General features: G+C 42.0%; 1 protein-coding gene across 1 annotated transcript; it reads right to left on the reverse strand.

Moving 5' to 3' along the window:
• Nucleotides 1-5537: 5537 nt before the first annotated feature.
• Nucleotides 5538-23888, reverse strand: ZMPSTE24 (zinc metallopeptidase STE24). Its single transcript, XM_056557014.1, has 10 exons — nt 23647-23888; nt 21538-21684; nt 16342-16428; nt 15139-15255; nt 12410-12562; nt 12184-12325; nt 10232-10395; nt 9400-9510; nt 7578-7721; nt 5538-6283 (listed from the first exon to the last, which is right to left on the reverse strand). Exons 1-10 carry the CDS (start codon nt 23746-23748, stop codon nt 6059-6061), a joined length of 1392 nt encoding a protein of 463 aa, XP_056412989.1. The 5' UTR covers nt 23749-23888; the 3' UTR covers nt 5538-6058.
• Between the last annotated feature and the right edge of the window lie 56 nt (nt 23889-23944).

Consider the following 23944-nt stretch of genomic DNA (forward strand, 5'->3'; position numbering starts at 1 on the left):
CCTCTGCAAAATTAAAGAAGCAATCTGATTGGTTGCTATGGGCAACTTTTTTTTTGCACAGGTTTTGAGAAATCTCCCCCGCACGCGTAAAAAAAAAAAAAATCATACATCAAAGTGGTGTTCTGAAGTGAAATTTCACAAAAATGCATCCTAGCCCCATATTTATCAGATACCCTGCACTATTTATTTACTTTGGTGCATGTACACTCCAAGTGCACCATGAAAACCTGTGTACCTACACTGACTTTGAGAAATGTACCCTATTGTGTATATGCTGTAGATTTTAAAGGGGTACTTGCTGTAGACTTTAAAGGGGTCGTGAAATTTTTTATCAACTGGTGCCAGAAAGTTAAAGAGATTTGTAAGTTACTTCTATTAACCCGTTAAGGACCAAGCGTTTTTCTGTCTTTACACTTTCGTTTTTTCCTCCTTATCTTTTAAAAATCATAACCCTTTCAATTTTGCACCTAAAACCCATGTGATGACTTATTCTTTGAGCCACAAATTCTACTTTGTAATAACGTCAGTCATTTTACCCAAAAATGTATGGCGAAACGGAAAAACAAATCATTGTGCGAACAAAATTGAAGAAAAAAAAAAACACCATTTTGTAAATTTTAAGGGCTTCCATTTCTACGCAGTAAATTTTTCGGTAAAAATGACACCTTATCTTTATTCTGTAGGTCCATATGATTAAAATGATACCCTACTTATATAGGTTTGATTTTGTCGTACTTCTTGAAAAAATGATATCTACATGCACAAAAATTAATACATTTAAAATTGTCCTCTTCTGACCCCTATAACTTTATTTTTCAGCGTACGGGGCGGTATGAGGTCTAATTTTTTGCGCCATGATCTGAAGTTTTAATCGGTACCATTGTTGTTTTGATTGGACTTTTTGATCGCTTTTTATTCCTTTTTTTTGTGGTATGAAAAGTGACCAAAAATACGCTACTTTGGAAATTTTTTGCACGTACGCCATTGACCGTGCGGTTTAATTTACGATATATTTTTATAGTTTGGATATTTACGCATGTGGCAATACCATATATGTTTATTTTTATTATGGTTATACATAAATTTTTATATGGAATTTGGGGAAAAGGGAGTCATTTTTTTTAATAATGAAGAGGTTAATGTGTGTGTTTTAAAATGTATTTTTTTTATTTTTACACTTTTAGCCCCCTTAGGGGACTTTTAGGAGGAATCATTTGATTCCTCATACAGATCAATGGGATTACATACAATCCCATTGATCTGTGTGCTCTGCGCTTGATTGATAAAGCCTGGCCCTACCAGACTATCATTCTGAGCACCGGAGCCGCCGCAGCAGAGGAGGTAAGCCCTCAGCGGCGATCTGAAGGGTTAATAGCCGGCCTCGCCGATCGCCGCATGTCAGCTATTAACGCCGGCCCCCAGTTACAGGAATCAGCTGGGGGCCAGCCGGTATGATGCGGGCTGGAGTCAGGAGCCTGCGTCATACCCCGTTAACGGCCATTGGACGAGCATAGACTTCCATAGTCGTTATCGGGTTAAAAAAAATAATCTTTATCCTTCCAGTACTTATTAGCGGCTATATACTACAGAGAAAGTTATTATGTTTTTGGATTTTTTTTTTCTGTCCACAGTGCTCTCTGCTGACACCTCTGTCTGTATTAGGAACTGTCCAGAGCAGCATATATTTTCTATGGGACTTGCTCCTGTTCTGTACAGTTCCTGATATGGACAGGGGTGTCAGCAGAGAGCACTGTGGACAGAAAAAAAAAAAAAAAAAAAAGAGATCCAAAAAGAAAAGAACTTTCTCCGTAGTATATAGCAGCTAATAAGTACTGGAAGGATAAAGATTTTTTTAATAGAAGGAATTTACAAATCTGTTTAACTTTCTGGCATCCAGTCGATTTAAAAAAAAATAAAAATAAATAAATGTTTTCCACTGGAGTACCCCTTTAAGCAGTAGCAGCTTTGTGAATTTGAAGAAATCTCATGTCTCTTAGGGCGAGGTTCAACACTGCGTTAGGGCTTTTGTCAGACATATCAACTTACAGCAGGATGCCGGTGGATACTGTAACGGTGGTCAAATTATCATAATGGTCTACACAGAGTCAATCGAACTGTATGCAGTAATTTCTGCGGTCTGGATAACGCTGCTGGCCACGCTCGAGTCCACTGAAAATTTGTCAAGGCTGAAGTTCATGTTCATCTTTCCTGTGACCCTTGGATTTTATTTTAATAGTACACAGTGCCACCTACTGGTGAAGACATATACTACTATGCTTTACATTAAAGTGACATTTTCATTCCAAGAGAGCTATGAGAAGACACCATTAGTTTTGTACTGGAGTGATAAGTGTATGTTCACACTCTCAGGATTCTTTTCATGAATGTGGTTCAAATTTTTTTAACCACCAGAAAAATTGCAAACATAATAAAAACTATGGCCCATATGTATCAATCTGTTTTTATCAAATTGACTTATTTGGTGCACATCGCATGAAGATTGTGACATACTGATTAAGAGTAGCACATTGAGCAGATCAGATTTAACCCCTTAAGTACACAGACAATTTTCATTTTTGAGTTTATTTTTACCTCCTATAACTTATTTCCACCCACAGGTCCATGAGGACATTTTTTTTTTGTGTGTGTGACTATTTGTACTTTGTAATGACCCCTTTTATATAACAAAATGTACTGTGCAACCAAACACATTATTTGTGGCAGTAAATAGAAAAGAAAACTACAAATGTACCTTTGAGGTGGGGTGTTCGATTTTACACAGTGCACTTTATAGTAAAACTGCCATGTTCTCTTAATTATGGGGGTCAATACAATAAAAATTATACATGCTTTATTATTGCATTGCTTTTAAAATAAGGCAAACTTTTTAAACAAAATAAATCTGTTTAAAAATGTCCTATTTTAAACCCCCTATAAACTTCCTTAGTGTTCCGTATAAGTTTTTTTTTTGTTTTTATCATGTTATGCATAGGCATAGCACTGATCAGTAATATCTGCCAGAAGGCATACCATAAGAATGGGTGGCAAAAGAGCCAGATGGAGCAGGTGAGTAGAGCTCTAGCTGCTATCTTCACTGCGTGTGGTCCAATGAGTCTCTAAAAGCCCCTTATGCTTTATATGCTGTGATCAATAATAATCATATTAATGGTGGACATGCGCTTGATCGCTGATATCCACCATTATCTATGAGGCCCCAGCTGCTAATAACAGCAGCCGGGTTGTTCTGATCAGTGTCGGGAAGGTATCAGGACACAGCAACGTACGTGTATGTCAAATGTCCTCCAGGTGTTAAAGGGAAACTCAGTGTCACCCACACTAACCTGTTGGTACAGGCAGGTAGTGTGGGTGACCCCAATTATAACAATACTTATCGCTCATCATACTTCATAGCTGGGTCATGGTCACATGACCTAGGCATAATACAGTGGTCCCTCAACATACGATGGTAATCCGTTCCAAATGGAACATCGTTTGTTGAGGGATCTCAGCAATGTAAAGTATAGGACAGTGGTCTACAACCTGCGGACCTTTAGATGTTGCAAAACTACAACACCCAGCATGCCAACGGCTGTCCGGGCATGCTGGGAGTTGTAGTTTTGCAACATCTGGAAGTCCGCAGGTTTTAGACCACTGGTAGAGGAAGTTGTACTCACCTGTCCCCGCCGCTCCGGACCGTCACCACTGCCCTGTATGTCGCCCTCCATCGCCGACGCCGCGTCCCTGGGGTGTCCCCCGACGCTCCGGCAAGGCCTCCGCTTCCCCGGCATCCTCGCTCTCCGTCGCCGCCATCACGTTGTTACGCACGCTGCTCCTATTGGATGAAGGGACGGTGTGCACAGCGACGTGATGACGACGGAGAGCGCCGACGATGCAGGGGATCCCGAAGAGGACGCACCGGAGCCCCGAGGACAGGTAAGGGATAGTCAGCGGACCACACGGGGCACCGTAAACGGCTATCCGGTGGCAGCTGAAGCAGTCAGCACTGCCGGATAGCCGTTTATGCGATGGCCCGACATACAAAAGCATCATATGTTGATGCTGCCTTCAACATGCGATGGCCTCTGAGAGGCCATCGTATGGTGAACTGATCGTATGTCGGGGCCATCGTAGGTCGGGGGGGGGTCACTGTACTTAACCCCTTAAGGACCAAGGGCGTACAGGTACGCCCTTGGTCCTGCTCTCCTGATATAACGCGGGGTTACACAGTAACCCCGCGTCATATCGCGGCGGGCCCGGCGTCATAGTGAAGCCGGGACCCGCCTCTAATAGCGCGCAGTGCCGATCGCGGCACCGCGCGCTATTAACCCTTTAGCCGCGCGCTCAAAGCTGAGCCGCGCGGCTAAAAGTGAAACCGAAAGTGGCCGGCTAGCTCAGTCGGGCTGTTCGGGATAGCCGCGGCTAATCGCGGCATCCCGAACAGCTGACAGGACAGCGGGAGGGTCCCTTCCTGCCTCCTCGCTGTCCGATCGCCGAATGACTGCTCAGTGCCTGAGATCCAGGCATGAGCAGTCATGCGGCAGAATCGTTGATCACTGGTTTCTTATGAGAAACCAGTGATCAGCATAGAAGATCAGTGTGTGCAGCGTTATAGGTCCCTATGGGACCTATAACACTGCAAAAAAAAAGTGAAAAAAAAAAGTGAATAAATATCATTTAACTCCTCCCCTATTAAAAGTTTGAATCACCCCCCTTTTCCAATAAAAAAAAAAAACACAGTGTAAATAAAAAGAAAAATGAACATATATGGTATCACCGCGTGCGGAAATGTCCGAATTATAAAAATATATCATTAATTAAACCGCTCGGTCAATGGCGTGCGCGCAAAAAAATTCCAAAGTCCAAAATAGTGCTTTTTTGGTCACTTTTTATATCATTTAAAAATGAATAAAAAGCGATCAATAAGTCCTATCAATGCAAAAATTGTACCGTTAAAAACTTCAGATCACGGCGCAAAAAATGAGCCCTCATACCGCCCCATACACGGAAAAATAAAAAAGTTATAGGGGTCAGAAGATGACAATTTTAAACGTATTAATTTTCCTGCATGTAGTTATGATTTTTTCCAGAAGTCTTAAAAAATCAAATCTATATAAGTAGGGTATCATTTTAATCGTATGGACCTACAGAATAAAGATAAGGTGTCATTTTTACCGAAAAATGTACTACGTAGAAACGGAAGCCCCCAAAAGTTACAAAACTGCGTTTTTTTTTCAATTTTGTCGCACAATGATTTTTTTTTCCGTTTCACCGTAGATTTTTGGGCAAAATGACTGACGTCATTACAAATTAGAATTGATGGCGCAAAAAATAAGCCATCATATGGATTTTTAGGTGCAAAATTGAAAGAGTTATGATTTTTTAAAGGCAAGGAGCAAAAAACGAAAATGCAAAAACGGAAAAAACCCCGGTCCTTAAGGGGTTAAATATTTGATTGAGGGGAGCAGTATTCTCTTCAACAGGGAGTCATGTGAATTAGTACTATCCAAGAAAATAAGCATAAAATAAAGGAGCATATCCACTCTGGGAGGTTAACTTTAATTTATGAGCAAAAAAAGGGGATGGCCGAAAAAAAGTACAAAATTAACAAAACAAAAAAATAAAAGATACAAGTTTGAAACCTTTCATAAAGAACATACATTTAATCAATGTCATACATCCATTCATACATTTTGTTGTGATCCCAGATTTCACTAACAAAATAAAAAAAGTCCTGTTGATCACCACAGGAGCCGGCGAGAACTGCCTTTAACACTTCAAGCATATAGTAGGTCAAAGAATAAAAACACAAAATAAGGCTCCCCGGGGGGATAGGGGGAAAGAGTACACTTTCAGTTAAAACTCAGAATGTTTTCTCCTCTTATGAAAACTTGTGCTGTACATTTTATACATTTCCAGATCATTAAAATGTCCTCATAATATGGATCAAGTTTGCATTTAGAATATACAGTCTGCATTTAATATGCAGAGCTAGAATTGAAAAGAGAAACCAAGTATGTTAACCCTTGAGTGAAGTTAGTCTCCACATGGATACAGGTTGTCAGTTCTGCTTGTCAACTTTCAGAGCTTGCAGTCTTTCAAGTAATGGAGGGTGAGAATAATGCCACATTGAAAACATCCAGTCTGACACTGGAAATCCTAAATTATCCTTATTTAGTTTAATCAAAGCAGAATACAAGTCTTTGGCTTTTCCAAGATTCCTGGCAAACGCATCGGCCTGAAATTCAAATCTCCGGCTAAGTACAGTAAGACAGAATGACAAGACCTAGAAAAAAATTAAAATAATTAGATTTGAAGGATGCCAGCATAATGTAGAATTTATCAGACAGTAAATTGAGGGTGAATTCAGAAAAGTGGGTCGTATCCTTCCATTGTTTTCCCCCCTGTAGAGGCCACACAGCCAAACAGTGTTAGGTTTATCTGCACAATTCTTACCTGTATTGTACACTACCTGCCTGTGTGAACACAGACATCAGACAAGTGACTATTAACTAGTGACTGTTTTATGTTAAGAAGATAGTTCTTCCATTGCTTAAGCCTAAACTAAAAATGATCCATAATGTTTTAGTACCAAGTCAAACCTTGACTCCATATGAAAAACAAAACAAAAAAAAAACAAACAAATATACTCTTATTTGTAGCAATACAAGACACACATTGCCTAGAACCTCAGGATGGTACCAGGATAAATAAATAGCCTCCAGGATTGTGCCGAATAGGCAAGAATGAGGGTATGGCAACACAGACACAGCAGATCGTACATTGTGAAGAAAAATAAATAAATAAATAAATAAATAAACAATGAATGTAATCCATGGCTGCAGATTCTGCTGTGGACCTACAGTACCAATCCACTATAATGCAAGTTTTATTAAAGGAGAACTCCAGCCAAAAGTTATTTATCCCCCATCCACAGGATGGGGGATAAGTATCTGATCGTGGGGGGTCCGACTGCTGGACCCTGGCAAACCACCCCAAGTTTGACTAAGGAGATTTGGTGGCCTTATTAGATAATTCAAAAACAAAGAGTGGGGGATGGGCACTTCAACACGTATATACAGCAAACTTCAAGCAAGCACTATAGGTATGTCTTGGTGAAGTGGGGTGCAAGACACTAGCAGGAATAGGCAATTCCGCAACATAAAACGAAAAAGAACAAAAGATGTGTCTGCACTCACCACAGTATTCAAATACAGTTCATGCTTTATTACGGCACAACATCATCTAACAAAGTCGAGGCACATCTTTCACCCGGGGTGCAGGGAGGGAGAGCGGCTAAGCCGCCGTCAAGAGCGTGTAGCTAGAATGACAGCGTGGTTTCGCGTCAAAGACGCATCTACCACGAAACCGCCCTGTCATACTAGCTACACGCTCCTGTCGTCGGCTGCTTAGCCGCTCTCCCTCCCTGCACCCCGGGTGAAAGATGTGCCTCGACTTTGTTAGATGATGTTGTGCCGTAATAAAGCATGAACTGTATTTGAATACTGTGGTGAGTGCAGACACATCTTTTGTTCTTTTTCGTTTTATGTTATTAGATAATTATTTGCAGGAATTCTTACTTCATTGTATGGTGAGAAGATAAACTGAAAAATAATCATCAGACCAATCAGAGTGGGTTGTGTTGAATGAAATCCAAAAGCTGCAAACAGTTCTTTACGTCCAATGAGGGCAGCAAACAAGAAGAAGCAGAGGAAAGAGTTCATCTAAAGGAAAGAAAACAGAGGTTTTTCATTATGTTATTTAACAAAAATGATGCATGGCTTTAAAATGTATGCACCCCTTTAACATATTTCTGTTATTACTTTAATATTATAGGCACCATCGACAATGAATTTTGCCACTGATAACACTTTGCCTATCTTGTACAGATACTGGGGGAGATGAAAGGATTTTAACAATTTTTTGTGCTTCTTACGCCAAATCTGGGAGAAAAGATGTGCACACTGTGGTACACATTACTCACTTTCACACCATCCATCAGTTTTATTTTGTCTGTACATGCAAAGCTGCATTACATTTCTGCTGGTGAACTCTTGAAATTGGTGTTCAAAGTGAATGACCACCTTTTAAAACCAGCTATATCACCATTAGATGTAAAAATGATTGGGGGGAAAAAAATATATCAATGCTTTCACCAGAAAACTACTGCAAAGAGAACACAAAGAAAACACACATACACGGCAGGAACCATATGTATCCATGTCTTACATTGCTGCAAGAGTAAATCCACTACACAGGACAAAATGATCATGCATGTAAACAGATGGCACTCACACTTTTAATCAGTGATTTCTAGTACCTGAGAAGAAGCAGCCCAAAGGAAGGGAGGTCTAAAAACCTGGCTAAGAATTGTATGGTGGCATAAAAGAAATCTGTCATCTGCACTAACCTGTCTGTACAGCTAGGTAGTGCAGGTGACACTGATGACAACAGTTCTTACCTTGTCCCATTCCATGCTATCGTTCTCTAGCAATCTTCTCCGGTATCTTCAGCTCTGGGCATGACTTGGAGCATAGGCGGAGATTAGTGACGTCACCACTGCTGTTCTCTGCTGGGTCCCGCTGCTAAACAGCAGGCGGGCCATCACTAAGCTCTACCCATGCTGCAAGTCGGGCCCAGAGGTCAAGATACCGAAGAGTATAGCAAGAGAACCACAGCACAAAACAGGAGAAGGTAAGAACCGTTGTCATCAGTGTCACCTGCCCTACCTGTCTGTACCAACAGGTTAGCGCAGGTGACACTGACTTAATTTTCCCACATGTTTAGGCGTGTCAAACCAAGGGGCTTCTTAAAAAGAACTTGTTCGATCTGGGGTGCCTCAGAGACAGGCTTCAGGACATGACAGGTGGGAAGAATAATATGATGCGGTTCTTCTCTGCTCTATACAAATGATACATAGAGCTAAAGAGTAACTGTGACTGGTACCCATCATGGGGTAGTGGACGTGGCAAGCCCAGTTGGGGTTACTATGTACTGTTTGAATGACAGCCTGAGTGCAGAGTGTGACTGAAGCCCTTTTTACTTTAGCTTACAAGTTACAGCCCACACCATTCAAAGTTATCTTTACGTTCACATATCAGAACACTGTTCTCAGGTCCTGGCACTCATCTGTGCGGCACCAGGGACCTGACAGGTACTTTGTGGAGCAGCAGCAAAATGGCACATATATGCCCCAAAGTATCTGCAGTTGATTCAGGTATACAAAAGGGGGAAGGGAAGATTTTTCTAGACTTTTTTAATACTATATTTTGTACATATCGATGCATGCATAGACGGCATTAATAGGAAACATATGCAACACTAAGAAAGGAGCGAAGCTTCAAACATGGCCGCAATTTCACATCCTCAGTTACTGACAGAAGAGCAGATCTGAATACGCACCTGGCTAATGACAATGTTCTTTAAGGTGTGACCCAACTTCCAGTGACCCAGCTCATGACCTAGAACAGCCAGGACTTCATAGTTGTTGCAACCTTGCTTCTTATTTAAATTCTGAATTTATAAAATAATTCATAAATTTCCATTGTTACAACATACAGCGTTCATAACATTTTACAAGATGCATCTTAATGATGGGGGGGATCAGGCAGATATTGAATACATTTAAAAAAATAAAATAAAAAAGGTACATACATTTTACTTCTTATTTAGAATAACCTTCACCATATATACTTAAAGGAGTACTCCGGGATAAGAAAAACATATCCCCTATGGATAGGGGATTAGTTTCAGATCGCACGGGGTCCGACCACTGGGGGGCTACCATACCACAGAATATTTTTCCCCCTCTTGATCAAATACACACTTCAGAAGAGAAGGCGGTAGTGATTTCAGACATCCTCAAAGTGAGTCAACAGTGTGACCAGGCAATAGGGAAAGCAAGTGGAATGCTTGGTTGCATAGCTAGGAGGAGGAGGGGGATTGTGATCCAGCTCTATAGAGCTTTAATGTGACCACATCTTGAATACTGTTCAGTTCCAGAGACCTTATTCTGCATAAATTACATTATGCCCTATGCATGGCAGATTTGACCATTTGTCTAATGGTGTGGAAATTCACAGGGGATTCCTACTCTCAGGCCCTCTGCAAAGAATACTACAAGGTAAAATGTGGCACATTCTGGGCTTGACCGATACACTACTGAATGTGAGAAGGACAATATGGAGCAGCACAATGTCCACTACTGAAGTAAGAAATAGCAATCTTAACTCACTTTGCCTTTAGGTTTAAGGTCCGCATTTTCATTTTCTGAGGTTTCCTCTGTGCTGGCTTTGTTTAGGGGAGAGTAATCTTCCAGCAGGGTGTCAAACAAAACAATCCGCTTGTTTTTAAAGAACCCATAAAAGTATGCATTGCTGTGAGAGGAACGTTTAGAACCTAGGTATAGACCATTGAGAAGTTACATGCTTATAGATTACTTACAAGGACAACAGAACATACAAGATTCCTGATAACATACAGAAAAAGATTATACAAAAACATCATTGTAGTTTATTCCTTCAGAAAATCTGCAGAACACTTTACATCAGAGCAAACTGTATTTTCTGAGAAGTGACAACAGGGGTGTGGAAGTTTATTATAAAAAAAAAAAAACTACTTGTCCACGGGACTAAAATCTACTTGTCCCTCATGACGATCCACTTGTGAGGGCCACTTTTCGCTTTTAAACTCATTTTTTCCTTCTCGCCCTATAATAGCAATAAATAACTACTATGACGATACCTTTTAATTTTTCCATAATATATTCTCAGAAAAAATAAAAATAAAAATAAATATTGGTGAAGTGAAATTGAAATAGTAAAAAGACAATTTAGCAAATTTGGTGCCACAAGTCGCTGCCCGCTTCTCTCCCCCTGCCTTTCCTGGGGTCTAGAGCCCTGCTGCCGGCCCTTCTCTCCCCCTGGTTATCGGCGCCGCTGCCCGTTCTGTCCCCCTGACTATCGGTGCCGGCGCCAATAGCCAGGGGGAGAGAAGGGGCGCCGACAGCCAGGCGGAGAGAAGGGGCAGCGGCACCCATTGCCGGCGCCGCTGCCCTGTTGCCTCCCCCCCACCCCCGGTGGCATAATTACCTGATGCCAGGGTCGGGTCCGCGCTGCTGCAGGCCTCCGGCGTGCGTCCCCTTCGTCGTTGCTATGCACGGCGCGGCGAATGACGTCATAAACTGTATCTCTTAAACTGTTTATACATTTTATTTTTTTAATAGTTTGTACAATTAAAGGGGGTTCCGTTTCTACGCAGTGCACTTTTCGGTAAAAAAATTACACCTTATCTTTTTTCTGTAGGTCCATATGGTTACAGGGATACCCAATTTATGTAGGTTTTATTTTACTACTTTTAAAAATATATATATAAAATTATAAAACTACATGCACCAAAATTAGTATGTTTAAAACTGTCTGACCTCTATAATTTATTTTTATTTTTCCGCATACGGGGCTATATGAGGGCTCATTTTTGTTTTGATGCGACTTTTTGATCGCTTTTTATTAATATTTTTATGATATATCAAGGGACCAAAAATTCACAATTTTGGACTTTGGTATTTTTACGTGTACGACATCAATCATGCGGTTTAGCTAACCTTATATTTTAATAGCTCGAACATTTACGCATGCGGCGACACCACATGATAATTTTTTTAATTATATATTAAAAAAAATAAATAATAATTTTACCCCTATAGGGGGCTATACCATGCAATTTTTTGATGCAATTCTTTGATTGCGGCCTCTAAAGGGTGAATACCGGGCATCGGCCCAATCGGCGGTGCCCGGCATTAACCATGGATCCTGGCTGCTGATAGCAGTCGGGACCCACGGGGTTTGAATCATTCTCCAGTCATGAGAACATTTATCCTAACATCTTTATCTAACATCTTATCCCCTATCCGTTTGATAGGGGATAAGATGTTTAGCGCCGGAGTACCCCTTTAAGGACTCAGGACTGGGGGCGTGCCTGTACGCCCTGCATCCTTAATTGGTTAATAATGCAGAGCAATGTAAAGCAAAGGTTTAGAAACTTTATTTATTGCACTAAGACAGAACAAACCCTCCACTACTTCATTGGAACAAAACTGGTTTCACCCTAATTTGCAGTAAAACTACATGTGACTAAGGTTAATCCTACTGCATATTGCAGCAAGCAATCAATTTCTCACAGACTCACCTTCTACAACATAAACTTTGGTCAGTGGGAAATCAATGCTCTTCGCCATTGCTTCAATATCTTCTTTTAATTCTCCATCAGGAAGTGGGGTAAATTTATCAAATAAGGGTGCAATATAATCTGCATATATTGTTACAAGGACCTACAAATACAGAATTCGGTGGTAAATATACAAAAACTAACTCTATACATTAGTATATTCATTAAGAATAGGAAGTGATCTTACCAGGGATACCACCAAGGTAAACAGCCATGCATAAATGAAGAAGTAATCTCCACCAATCTTAATGATGTACAACAAGAGAGAGGTGACAGGTAGAAGAATGCACTGAGTAACTAAGAACTTCTTTGCGGCATCTTTGAAATAAAATCCAAGTGTCTACAAACAAAAAAGCAGTTTAAAAAATATATATATATTTAAAAAAAAAAAAAAGGCACATTTATTCCCTAAGTAGCTTAAATTTCCTTTACCCATTCCCGAGGTAAGGGAAGTGGCACCACATTTAATTCCTATTGAGAAGAATTACTTTGCTGACTAGTAGTAGGCCTACAGACATGCTAATAGGGTGACCCATTTGTGGTTGGAGATAAAGACAAAGCCTCATATACACTTGCGAGAGGTAGGATGTAATAGGAGATAAGAAAGGACAGTTAAATATTGACAGTACAGTTCTATTCTCACATGGTTTGTGCAAGTAAGAAAATTTCTAAACACTTATCCCCATTTATCTTTTAATTTCTATAACATTGACATAATAGCCATCTAAAATGTCCAAATTATAACATTTCCCATGTACAGTGGACCCTCAACATACAATGGTAATATGTTCCAGGCAGACCATCGTATGTTGAAACCATTGTATGTTGAGTACATGGATCCTCAATGATACTCACATGTCCCCGCCGCTCCAGTCCGTCAGTTTGCCGTTCCTCTGCTGCCATATCACTACATCGCCACTGCCCTGCGCCGTCACTCTCGTCACAGCGTCACTCACATCGCCCATATTGGGCGTTGACGTGATGACGGCGAAGGGCGACGTTGTGATGCAGCAGCAGAGACCTGATGGGGGACATGCAAGTATCATTGAGCGGGGCACAGTAAACAGCTATCCGGCAGCAGCTGAAGCAGTCGGCACTGTCGAATATCCGTTTTTGCAATGCCCCAATACACAGAAGCATTGTATGTTGGATGCTGCATTCAACATACAATGGCCTCCAAGAGGCCATCGTATATTGAAACGATCATATGTCGGGGGATCACTGTACATTGAACACTGTAAAAGAAATAAGTCTTTTTTCCTCTTGTCTCCCAAAAAAGACTGACAAATAAGTGCTCAAAAGTTTATATGTTCCCTGAAAATTAGCAACAACACTACTGTTAACCCCACCAAAAGCGCTATACAGACAATTAAAACACAAAAAAAAAAAAAAAAAATTTTTGAAGTTAGCAAAACAAATACTACATAAATTTGGTATTGCTTTAAACTGTACTGACCTCGTATTGTACTCTCCAGAACTGTTGTAAATGAGGAGGAGAGTAACACATGCACCCTGCTGCTCCATTCATTCTCTATAGGAGCTGTCATAGAGAGTCAAACACTGTACTCTAATCTGTTTGGCAGATCCATAGACCGCGAATTGCGAAGCAGCTCCATTCATAACAAAACCCTGAGTCCCATTCTGGAGATAACAGGGGGTCCTAGCAGTTGGTCCCCTGTGATCTGACATTTACCCCCTATCCTATATTTTTATCTTGGAATACCCCTTTAACATGTCAGTTTTACCACATAGTAAATATAAATATTAACAGCAGAACTATTATTATTTACTAATTACACCATACATTGTTTTGACTCTAACCTGAACGTGCAACTTGACGAGCACCAAACAATTCCTTGTATGGCTGTTATGACTCTTGGAAGTAAGGCTGCTTATACACTACCGTTTGTGCGACGGCCAAAAGAAGATAGGAGAAAAACGACGTCCTTTTCTCCAGCTATCTTCTGGCGGAACAACGGGAGTCATAACAGACGTTAGAGGAATCCCATTGAAGTGAATGGGATCCTCTTTGCCCGTTATGCTCTGTTACAATAACGGACGTTAAAGGGGTACTCCGGCGCTTAGACATCTTATCCCCTATCCGCCGGTGGGGACCCCCGTGATCTTGCACCCCAGTTAAAATCAGTCCCCGGAGCATGTTTGCTCCGGTTCTGATTACCGCCGACCACGGGGCAGGCGGCGTGTGATGTCACTGCTCCGCCCCGTGTGACATCACGCTCCGCCCCTCAATGCAAGCCTATGGGAGGGGAAGTGACAGCAAACAAGTTCCGGGGATTGATTTTAACTGGGGTGCTACGTGCAAGATCCTGGGGGTCCCCAGCAGCGGGACCCCCGCGATCAGGCATCTTATCCCCTATCCTTTGGATAGGGGATAAGATGTCTAAGCGCTGGAGTACCCCTTTAATGGCGTTCAAAGTGGGGGGGGGGGGGGGGGGGAAGAGCCCTTAACTTCCGTTCGCAGCGGAGCCTCACACAGTGTGAAAGTAGCCTAAGGAATATTTAAAATAAAAAAATTAAAGCTACAGACCCATATGAGGGCTTGTTTAGTCCCTTATAGTGAACTTTTACCTGCAATCTTACAATTGATACACTGAACAATGCTATGCCATAGCGTAGAATTGATCAGTGTTAGTTGGAGTGCCAAATTGATCCTCGCAGCTAATCTAGACCCTGTTATTTCGCCACGTGGTGGTCACGATTGGCTTCCCTGAGCTAACCGGTCACTGATCGGTGACAGCCTGATAGGAGATTACAATCATTAGCCATGGATCCAGACTGCTGATAACAACCAGGAACCACTGGGTATGAGGTATTCTCAGGATCTGAACACGATTCATGAACCGGGAGTGTCCTCTAGCAGTTAAAAAATAGTAGTCTGAAAGTCTAAATTCTTACCTGTTGGTTAAAGCCATGTTTTTCTTCAATCACAAATGTATTATATAAGCCCCATGGGAGGCCAGTCAGGGAGCTGAACAAAGTAGCCAGGAGTAGAAATACCAAGGAATGTACTATCTGCAATAAGAAAGTTGAAGGTTAAACCTGCTGTCTGAGCAATATTCTGTTCTATAGGTAAGCTTACTTTAAATAAAATAAATAAAATAAAAAAAGACCCCCCCCCCCCTTCTTCCTTGTGTGCTGCATGCACTTTCCCCTTGAATTTACTATTCCAATAAGCCAGATGTGCACCACAATTCTGACATTTTCATTTAAAAAAAACAAAAACATTTTTTTAAACTTGTCAAAAGGGGGCATTTCATCACTGACTTTTTAGTCAGATTGAAATTGTGGCGTTCATGAACTGTAACTTACATTCATTTTTCTCTATAATGCAAGGTCTTGAGACAATCACATAAGGGAAAAGTGTGTATAAAAGGTCGATTGGTGCGCTGCTATCTATGGCACCACCCCTTAACAGGATGAGATATCAATTCCCATAATAAGCTTCTACAGCAGTGTTTCTCCAGAGCTGTCAGGCAGTGATCTATATCACAGATTCCCTGTTCCCTTGCACAGTTATGGCTTCTCTGTATGTATATACTGTGTTTTCATGTGTCTGGTGAAGTTCACTTGTAGGATCTCACAGATCCTCCAGTGTAATATTCACCTTTTTAGTCCTTTTCTTTCCCCTCTGCAGCGCTGGTATCTTCCTTTTCTGTTGGTAGCACCAGTGTAAACCATGTAACCTTCTAGAATAAACTTCTTTAAGCATGTGTATGTGAACAAAAACCAAAACTAGTACTACACATAAATCCACTATCTCAGAGATATTTATATGAATTTCTGGGTTTCACTAGTTCTCTCTCAACATATACAGGCTTATGGAAGTATACAACAAACAATTTTTACACAGGTAGCAAGGTCAGCAACTGAACCTTTTTTTTGTCCGCCACTGGAGGCTGAAGAAGGTGATCAGCAGAACAACGGGGGAGATTTATCATTGCTGTCTTTGGTAAGTGAGTTTTGAAGTTTTTTTTTTTGTTGCTTTGATTTTGCTTATGTGCGACACATTTATCATACTATCATTGGGGAGTTGATAAATTGATAAATTTCCAATAAAAAGAGCAGACCATGTGCAATATTTAAAAAGAAAATGCTCACCTCGTACTCTGGACCAAAGCCTGCACGATCCAAGATGTCCTCCGATACATTCCAAAGGAGAGGAATTCCACCAAGAACAAGGATGAGCTGTTCACAAATGACAGTTATAAAAAGTTAAAAAAAGGCTAATTCAACAAAATAATTCAGTTTATAGACAAAAATGGCGAGCGCGTCTTAAAAGGTCTCCTTACAGCCATCAACCATATTTTCTAAACTAACAGATTATATTCCCTAATTACTCCTAACACCCCTCCTGCCCTTAAAAAACAATATCTGAGCTTTAAAAAGCTGTGTATAATACCTTTCCCCTTGCTGACATTGTGTGAGCTCCCGGCAGGAAAAATTTGGCGTTCCCCAGCAGGCGTGATGTCACTGAAGCCTGAGAGAGCTGTGCCTTACCATGCCCCACACACACTTCCTGAGTTTGGACTTCTGCAAGTCCGGGTGGAGACTAAACTAACTGTTTGATTTGTGAATGGAACTGAACAGAGCCACCTAGTGGCCATTTTTTCAATCACATTAAAAACATAAAAAGGTTGAGAATGTTAACAGCAAAGTGTCTTATAATTACATAAGGGAAAAAAATATATTAAAAGTCTAGTTTGGGGACAGGTACTTCTTTAACCCCTTGCTGCAAAACGCAGTTTATAAACGGCACTGCAGCACGGGAGGGTTATGAAGAGAGCTCAGGAGCTGAACTCGCATCATACCCGCACGGTCCCGGGGCTAATGAAGGACATCGCTGTTCAGGCAGATGTCTGGCATTAAAGGGGTTATCCAGGGAAAAACTTTTTTTTATATATATATCAAATGGCTCTAAAAAGTTAAACAGATTTGTAAATGACTTCTATTAAAAAATGTTTTAGTCCTTTCAGTACTTCTGAGCTGCTGAAGTTGAGTTGTTCTTTTCTGTCTAAGTGCTCTCTGATGACAAGTGTCTCGGGAACCGCCCAGTTTAGAAGCAAATCCCCATAGCAAACCTCTTCTACTCTGTGCAGTTCCCGACACAAGCAGAGATATCAGCAGAGAGCACTGTTGCCAGACAGAAAAATAACTCAACTTCAGCAGCTGATAATTATTGAAAGGATTAAGATTTTTTAATAGAAGTAATTTACAAATCTGTTTAACTTTCTGGAGCCAGTTGATATAAGAAAAAAAGTTTTTTCCTGGAATACCCCTCTAACTCTTTAGAAGTGAAAGCTTCCCGGCAGCTCAGTCGGCTAATCGGGACCATCGCGGTGTCCCGATCAGCTAGGACACATCAGGAGGGTGCCTTACTTGCCTCCTTCGCGTCTGATCGGTGATTCATTACTCCAAGCCTGAAATCTAGAGAGGAGAGAAGTTACAGTGATTCAATTAGTCACAAACTTTGCGGTTGCTTACTTTAATCTGCATAAATAAGTTCAGCTTTCAGGTGCTCCGGTGGGCTGGAAAAGGTGGATACAGTCCTAGGAGACACTCCCGAGTCTCCTAGGACTGTATCTTTAGCCTACATAAATGACTGAACTCATTTATGCCGGCTAAAGTAAGCAACCGCCAAGCCGCGAGGTTCGTGACGAATCAGAATCACTGTAACTTCGCTCATCTCTACTGAAATCCAGGCTTGAGAAATCAACCGCCGACAGCATTGATCAATGCAATGGCACATTGAATCAACGTACTGCATGCTAAAATCCTCTATGGGGGCTATAACATTGAAAAAAAAAAAATAAAAAAAAAAAGTTAAAGATGAATTAACCCCTTCCCTAATAAAAGTTTGAATCACCTTTTCCCATACCACCCCCCCCCCAATAAAAAAAAAAAAAAAAGTTAAATAAAAACAAACATGTGGTATAGCCACCTGCGTAAATGTCCGAACTATAAAAATATCTCGTTAATTAAACTGCACAGTCAATGGCGTATGCACAAACAATTCCAAAGCCCAAAATAGCGTATTTTTGGTCACTTTTTATTCCATAAAAAAAATGAATAAACAGCAATAAAAAAAAAGTCTGATCAAAACAAAAATCTTCAGATCACGGCGCAAAAGATGAGCCCTCATACCACCCCGTGCGTGGGAAAAATAAAAAAAAGTTATAGGGGGGGTCAGAAGATGACAATTTTAAACTTATACATTTTCCTGCATGTAGTTATGATTTTTTTCAAAAGTACAACAAAATCAAACCTATATAAGCAGGGTGTCATTTTAATCGTATAGCTCTACAGAATAAAGATAATAAATTGCGTTTTTTCTTCCATTTTGTCGCACAAGCATTTTTCGCTATGTCCTTAAGGGGTTAAGATAACCCCTTACCGAGGCTGCCTGCCGATTAGATGCAGGTCCAGCCTCTGGCTGTCCGGGCATGCTGGGAGTAGTTGTAGTTTTGAAACAGCTGGATACACACTGTTTGGAAAACACTGTCCTAAACCCCAGGTGAGCATCCAACCAGCCAGAATTACACAGAGTCACTAAATTGACAAGTAGGTCACATAAAAGGTACTATTACAAACACATGCTTGCTACAGAAAGCCACGTGCTTGTCTCAAAACAACCCCATTGAGACAGATGAAATTAATTTTTATTTGCAGAAATTTTCTCAACAAATATATAAATTCCCTTTCACAAACACAACTAGGGTTTTAACCTTTGCCACAAAGTAGCAAATAGGGTAAGCAGCCTGAACTTTCTGTAATGGAACATTCAGATTAACCATCTGTATCTGGGTGAAGAGATGCTGGTTTCACCTTACCAGTAGCAAAGATTATATTTTTACTAACCTGGCAATAGGAACTATTTTAAAAAGGGGTTGTCCAATCGCCTTACTACCTAATTTTCCTGGCTCCTCACCAAAAGCAGTTCTGTGAGTTACATAAAGCGCACATCCAGCAGGGCTACATCATTCGCGCAACAGCCATTGAGTCAATGGGAGTTACGCAGCTACAGCTGCTTTCATCTTCTTCGACAACCTTGGATTGTCCGGACGTCGATGAAAAAGAGGAATAACGCCCCTCTGCTTCCCCATACATTTGCCCAGTAGTTTGACCCCGTGATCCGCCCTTCCCCCTGCCTCATTTTTCCCACGCCATACCCCGATCACATGTTGTTGTTTTAAGACTTTGTTTCTTCGATTTCGAGTGATGGAGCGGAGTGTTAGCATAGCATGTGGTGCGCTGTATAGCTTAGGGAACCGATGCTGTATACTGTATTGTCATGCTATGTGTGATTTTAATTTATTGTACGACTTGTAATGACGACTGAACGATGAATAGAGCTCTTTCAATACCTTCTTCGACAACCTCCAGTCACCACAAATAGGCTGGAGGAGCCGGTAATGCAGGAAGCAAAGAGATTGGACAACATCTTTAATATCAATAGAAAACAATCCAAAAATATATAAACAAGTTTGTTTGCTCCCTTCTGAAGTACAAACAGTTATAAACTCAAGAGATGGGAGAAACTTAAACCTTTTTTTGGCTGCCTATTGACAACAGATGTAGTAGCCATATAGAGGTAACTAAATCTGTGTCTACCTAGAATACCTCCTAAAAAACCTGTTCTAATATCTTACTGTCAGGGGTCAAGCCCTGGAAGAAAAGAAAAAAAAAAAAAAAAGTAAAGGAACTCCTGCTAATGGGAATGGTGTTCCAAAAAGTGCAGGAACTCCATTCCCAAGCGTTCCTGCAGGACTTGACCACTGCATACTGTACTCATGACAATTAGAGATGAACGAACTTACAGTGATTGGATTCGTCATAAACTTCTCGGCTCGGCAGTTGCTGACTTTAGCCTGCATAAATTAGTTCAGCTTTCAGGTGCTCCCGTGGGCTGGCAAAGGTGGATACAGTCCTAGGAGAGAGTCTCCAGCCCACCAGAGCACCTGAAAGCCGAACTAATTTATGCAGGCTAAAGTCAGCAACTGCCGAGCTGAGAAGTTCGTGATGAATCAAATTGCTGTAACTTCGCTCATCTCTAATGACAATGATAACTTTCTATTACTAGATAAGCAAGTTGAGGTCTGCAACACAAAACGGAGTTGAAGCCAGAAGCCATGGTTTTAACAAGGCGATGCACCCTTTACTGCCAGTGTATTTTGTTATATAATTTGACCTTTATTTTGCTGTCAATGGCCCAAAATAAGTACCAAATAAAAATTTGGACTATAGCTTTTGCTTACAGTGTACCTGGCATTAAAGAAAAATATATAACACAAGACATACCCAGCACTATATGTAGATTGTGTCCAAGTGGTTTTAATTAATTTTACACTTTTTTTTTATCCTTGTATTGGCCTCCATTCTTTCCATTCACTGGTGAGGAGGGGTGAGCATGACCCTTGCCCTCACGTAACATGTGAGAACTTCTACCCTCACTGCCCCACTGAGCCTCTGTAGATCCTCCCTCAAAGAAGGCCGAATAATAAGCCGGGTCATGTACAGAGGCCTGCTAGTCCCGCCCATACTTCCTGGACTTTGTCTCGGCATGTGCTGCGGCCAAGACAAGGATGACACAGCCAGCAATCAGGTCAGTGTTCTGCCCATAATGAGGACCTCTAGTGGCATTAATTATATTGCCAGTTTTGTAATCTAAAGGAGGTACAAAATTTGAATATATTGGAAATAATATTTTTTACATTATCGGTAAAATAAAAATATACATTTTGTAAGCGAGACCTTATTTGAGAACTATTTAATAACAAAAATGTCTAGAAACACAGCCAGAAAAAAGGCCTTAAGAAGCCTAAAAATACAGTGTAGGAACATTGCCTAACATGTATTTTATGTAAGTGGGTGACAGCTATTAGAGATGAGCGAACTTACAGTAAATTCGATTCGTCACGAACTTCTCGGCTCGGCAGTTAATGACTTTTCCTGCATAAATTAGTTCAGCTTTCAGGTGCTCCCGTGGGCTGGAAAAGGTGGATACAGTCCTAGGAGACTCTTTCCTAGGACTGTATCCACCTTTTCCAGCCCACCGGAGCACCTGAAGGCTGAACTAATTTACGCAGGAAGAGTCATCAACTGCCGAGCCGAGAAGTTTGTGACGAATCGAATTTACTGTAAGTTCGCTCATCTCTAACAGCTATCTCTGTATGTAGACTGACACAAGGAAACCTGCCAATCACTGTGTATGACTACTGCTCAGCTCTGCCTGTTTTATAACATGCTAAGGGATCATATTGCCAGTTTAAGGTTACAGGTTTGCTTACTAAAACTTACTGTGCCTTCTGCCTCCGAGTACAATCCAGACCAGAAACTGAATGTACTTTTATCAAGCTGATATAATCGAGACTTCTCAAATGTTTCTGGATCCATAATATTACCAAGTTCGGCTGGTACATGTCTTGTAGCTTGATAAATCTTACGCTGCAATACATAAGAAAAAAAATTCTTTAGAAAATTCATGAACATGGTCCAATCCAAACATCAAGAGCTGAAACCATAAGTGTGTAACAGGAATGCAGGGTTATACAGAGAACGTCAATATTGATTTTGGCTTCTTCTGCCTTAAGGACTTGTTCACATTCGCATTAACCATTTTGGTTGTTCTGCTTGCTGATAGCAACAGAAGAACTAAAGTGATTGAGGTGCCTGATCCAAATGAAGGAAACACAGCGAATGACAGACTCCAATGACTATAAGAGGGTCCGTCAGATTTCCCGCATAGTGGCCCGAGATGGGGGGATGGGGGGCTACCTAATGCCCTCTGCTGTCTGTGTCCGCCCCTGCTCCTACTATATACCTGCATGACTACTGGAAGGACTTGTCCTGTTCAGAAAAAAAAAAAAATATAATAAAACATAACGTTTTCCTATAAAACCCAGTGTGGGTTGTCAGGCTAGTCAGATGTCCTACTGGGAAATTGTGTAGTACTGGGACTGCTGAGTGGACCAGGACTGCCCATTAGCTCACTACAACAGACATTAATGGGCAGGGCATCATGTTCCATTTTATCTGTTGTGGAGCCACTGCTCTAGTGTTTCCCCCACAAGGACGGCTACTCTATGGGGGGAACCCCTAGTGTTATTCAAAGCCAGGTGTATCCCCCCACAAGGACAGGTACTCTATGGGGGGACCCCTAGTGTTATTCAGAGCCAGGTGTATCCCCCCACAAGGACAGGTACTCTATGGGGGGAACCCCTAGTGTTATTCAGAGCCAGGTGTTTCCCCCACAAGGACAGGTACTCTATGGGGGGACCCCTAGTGTTATTCAGAGCCAGGTGTATCCCCCACAAGGACAGGTACTCTATGGGGGGAACCCCTAGTGTTATTCAGAGCCAGGTGTTTCCCCCACAAGGACAGGTACTCTATGGGGGAAACCCCTAGTGTTATTGAGAGCCAGGTGTATCCCCCACAAGGACAGGTACTCTATGGGGGAAACCCCTAGTGTTATTGAGAGCCAGGTGTTTCCCCCACAAGGACGGCTACTCTATGGGGGGAACCCCTAGTGTTATTGAGAGCCAGGTGTATCCCCCACAAGGACAGCTACTCTATGGGGGGGAACCCCTAGTGTTATTCAGAGCCAGGTGTTTCCCCCACAAGGACAGCTACTCTATGGGGGGGAACCCCTAGTGTTATTCAGAGCCAGGTGTTTCCCCCACAAGGACAGGTACTCTATGGGGGGGAACCCCTAGTGTTATTCAGAGCCAGGTGTATCCCCCCACAAGGACAGCTACTCTATGGGGGGGGAACCCCTAGTGTTATTCAGAGCCAGGTGTATCCCCCCACAAGGACAGCTACTCTATGGGGGAACCCCTAGTGTTATTTAGAGCCAGGTGTATCCCCCACAAGGACAGCTACTCTATGGGGGGAACCCCTAGTGTTATTGAGAGCCAGGTGTATCCCCCCACAAGGACAGCTACTCTATGGGGGGGAACCCCTAGTGTTATTCAGAGCCAGGTGTATCCCCCACAAGGACAGCTACTCTATGGGGGGAACCCCTAGTTTTATTCAGAGCCAGGTGTATCCCCCCCACAAGGACAGCTACTCTATGGGGGGGGGGGACCTCTAGTGTTATTCAGGGCCAGGTGTTTCCCTCTACATGGTAAACATGTCCTCCTCATCAGCTGACATGGGCAGCAGACCATTACAGTTATCTTTATAGCCGCAGCCTTTACTAGTTTACTGACTAGCCCCCATTACAGAGTCCTGCAGGGGTCCTTTACCCAAGTACTGCCACCCAGCACCGCAGACGCATGGTGCCAAGACTATTGGAATTAAGGCACCAGCATCAATCCGGCCGTGAAAGAGTTAAACCAAGCCGATGCCAGATGCTTCTGCACTACAAAGGGCCTCATGATATGACACAGCAGCCGCCGCTACCCTCACCTGCCTCCGGGCCAGATAAGCCTCCCATACGTAAACGAGCCACGAAAACAGCAGAACCGCGTAGAAGATCTGCCGCTCCACCGACATCTCAGACAGCACCATATTGACGGCAACCGGAGAATGAGCAAACACCGGTCTCTGAAAAAGAAACCGACCCTGCTGAGCCCTGATTGGTTACCAGTGGGAACGGCTCGTACGAAGCGTCCCCTCGGCAGCAGCTCACTGCGCTCTCATTGGTCGGTTTCTCGGTGAGCCCTGACTATAATTTGTGGAGCTCGCTTCCGGTCATGTGCCCCGT

Source organism: Hyla sarda, chromosome 2 (genome assembly GCF_029499605.1).
Source record: "Hyla sarda isolate aHylSar1 chromosome 2, aHylSar1.hap1, whole genome shotgun sequence".
Taxonomy (NCBI): Eukaryota; Metazoa; Chordata; class Amphibia; order Anura; family Hylidae; genus Hyla; species Hyla sarda.

What these genes read in the sequence shown, in the direction of transcription:
- ZMPSTE24 (XM_056557014.1), bottom strand. Translation starts at nt 23,748, where the DNA reads ATGGTGCTGTCTGAGATGTCGGTGGAGCGGCAGATCTTCTACGCGGTT. An exon ending in ACTCGGAGGCAGAAGGCACA is followed by an intron (nt 16,429 to 21,537) that starts GTAAGTTTTAGT and finishes ATTTGTGAACAG; the next exon opens with CTCATCCTTGTTCTTGGTGG. An exon ending in AACATGGCTTTAACCAACAG is followed by an intron (nt 12,563 to 15,138) that starts GTAAGAATTTAG and finishes TTTTGTTTGTAG; the next exon opens with ACACTTGGATTTTATTTCAA.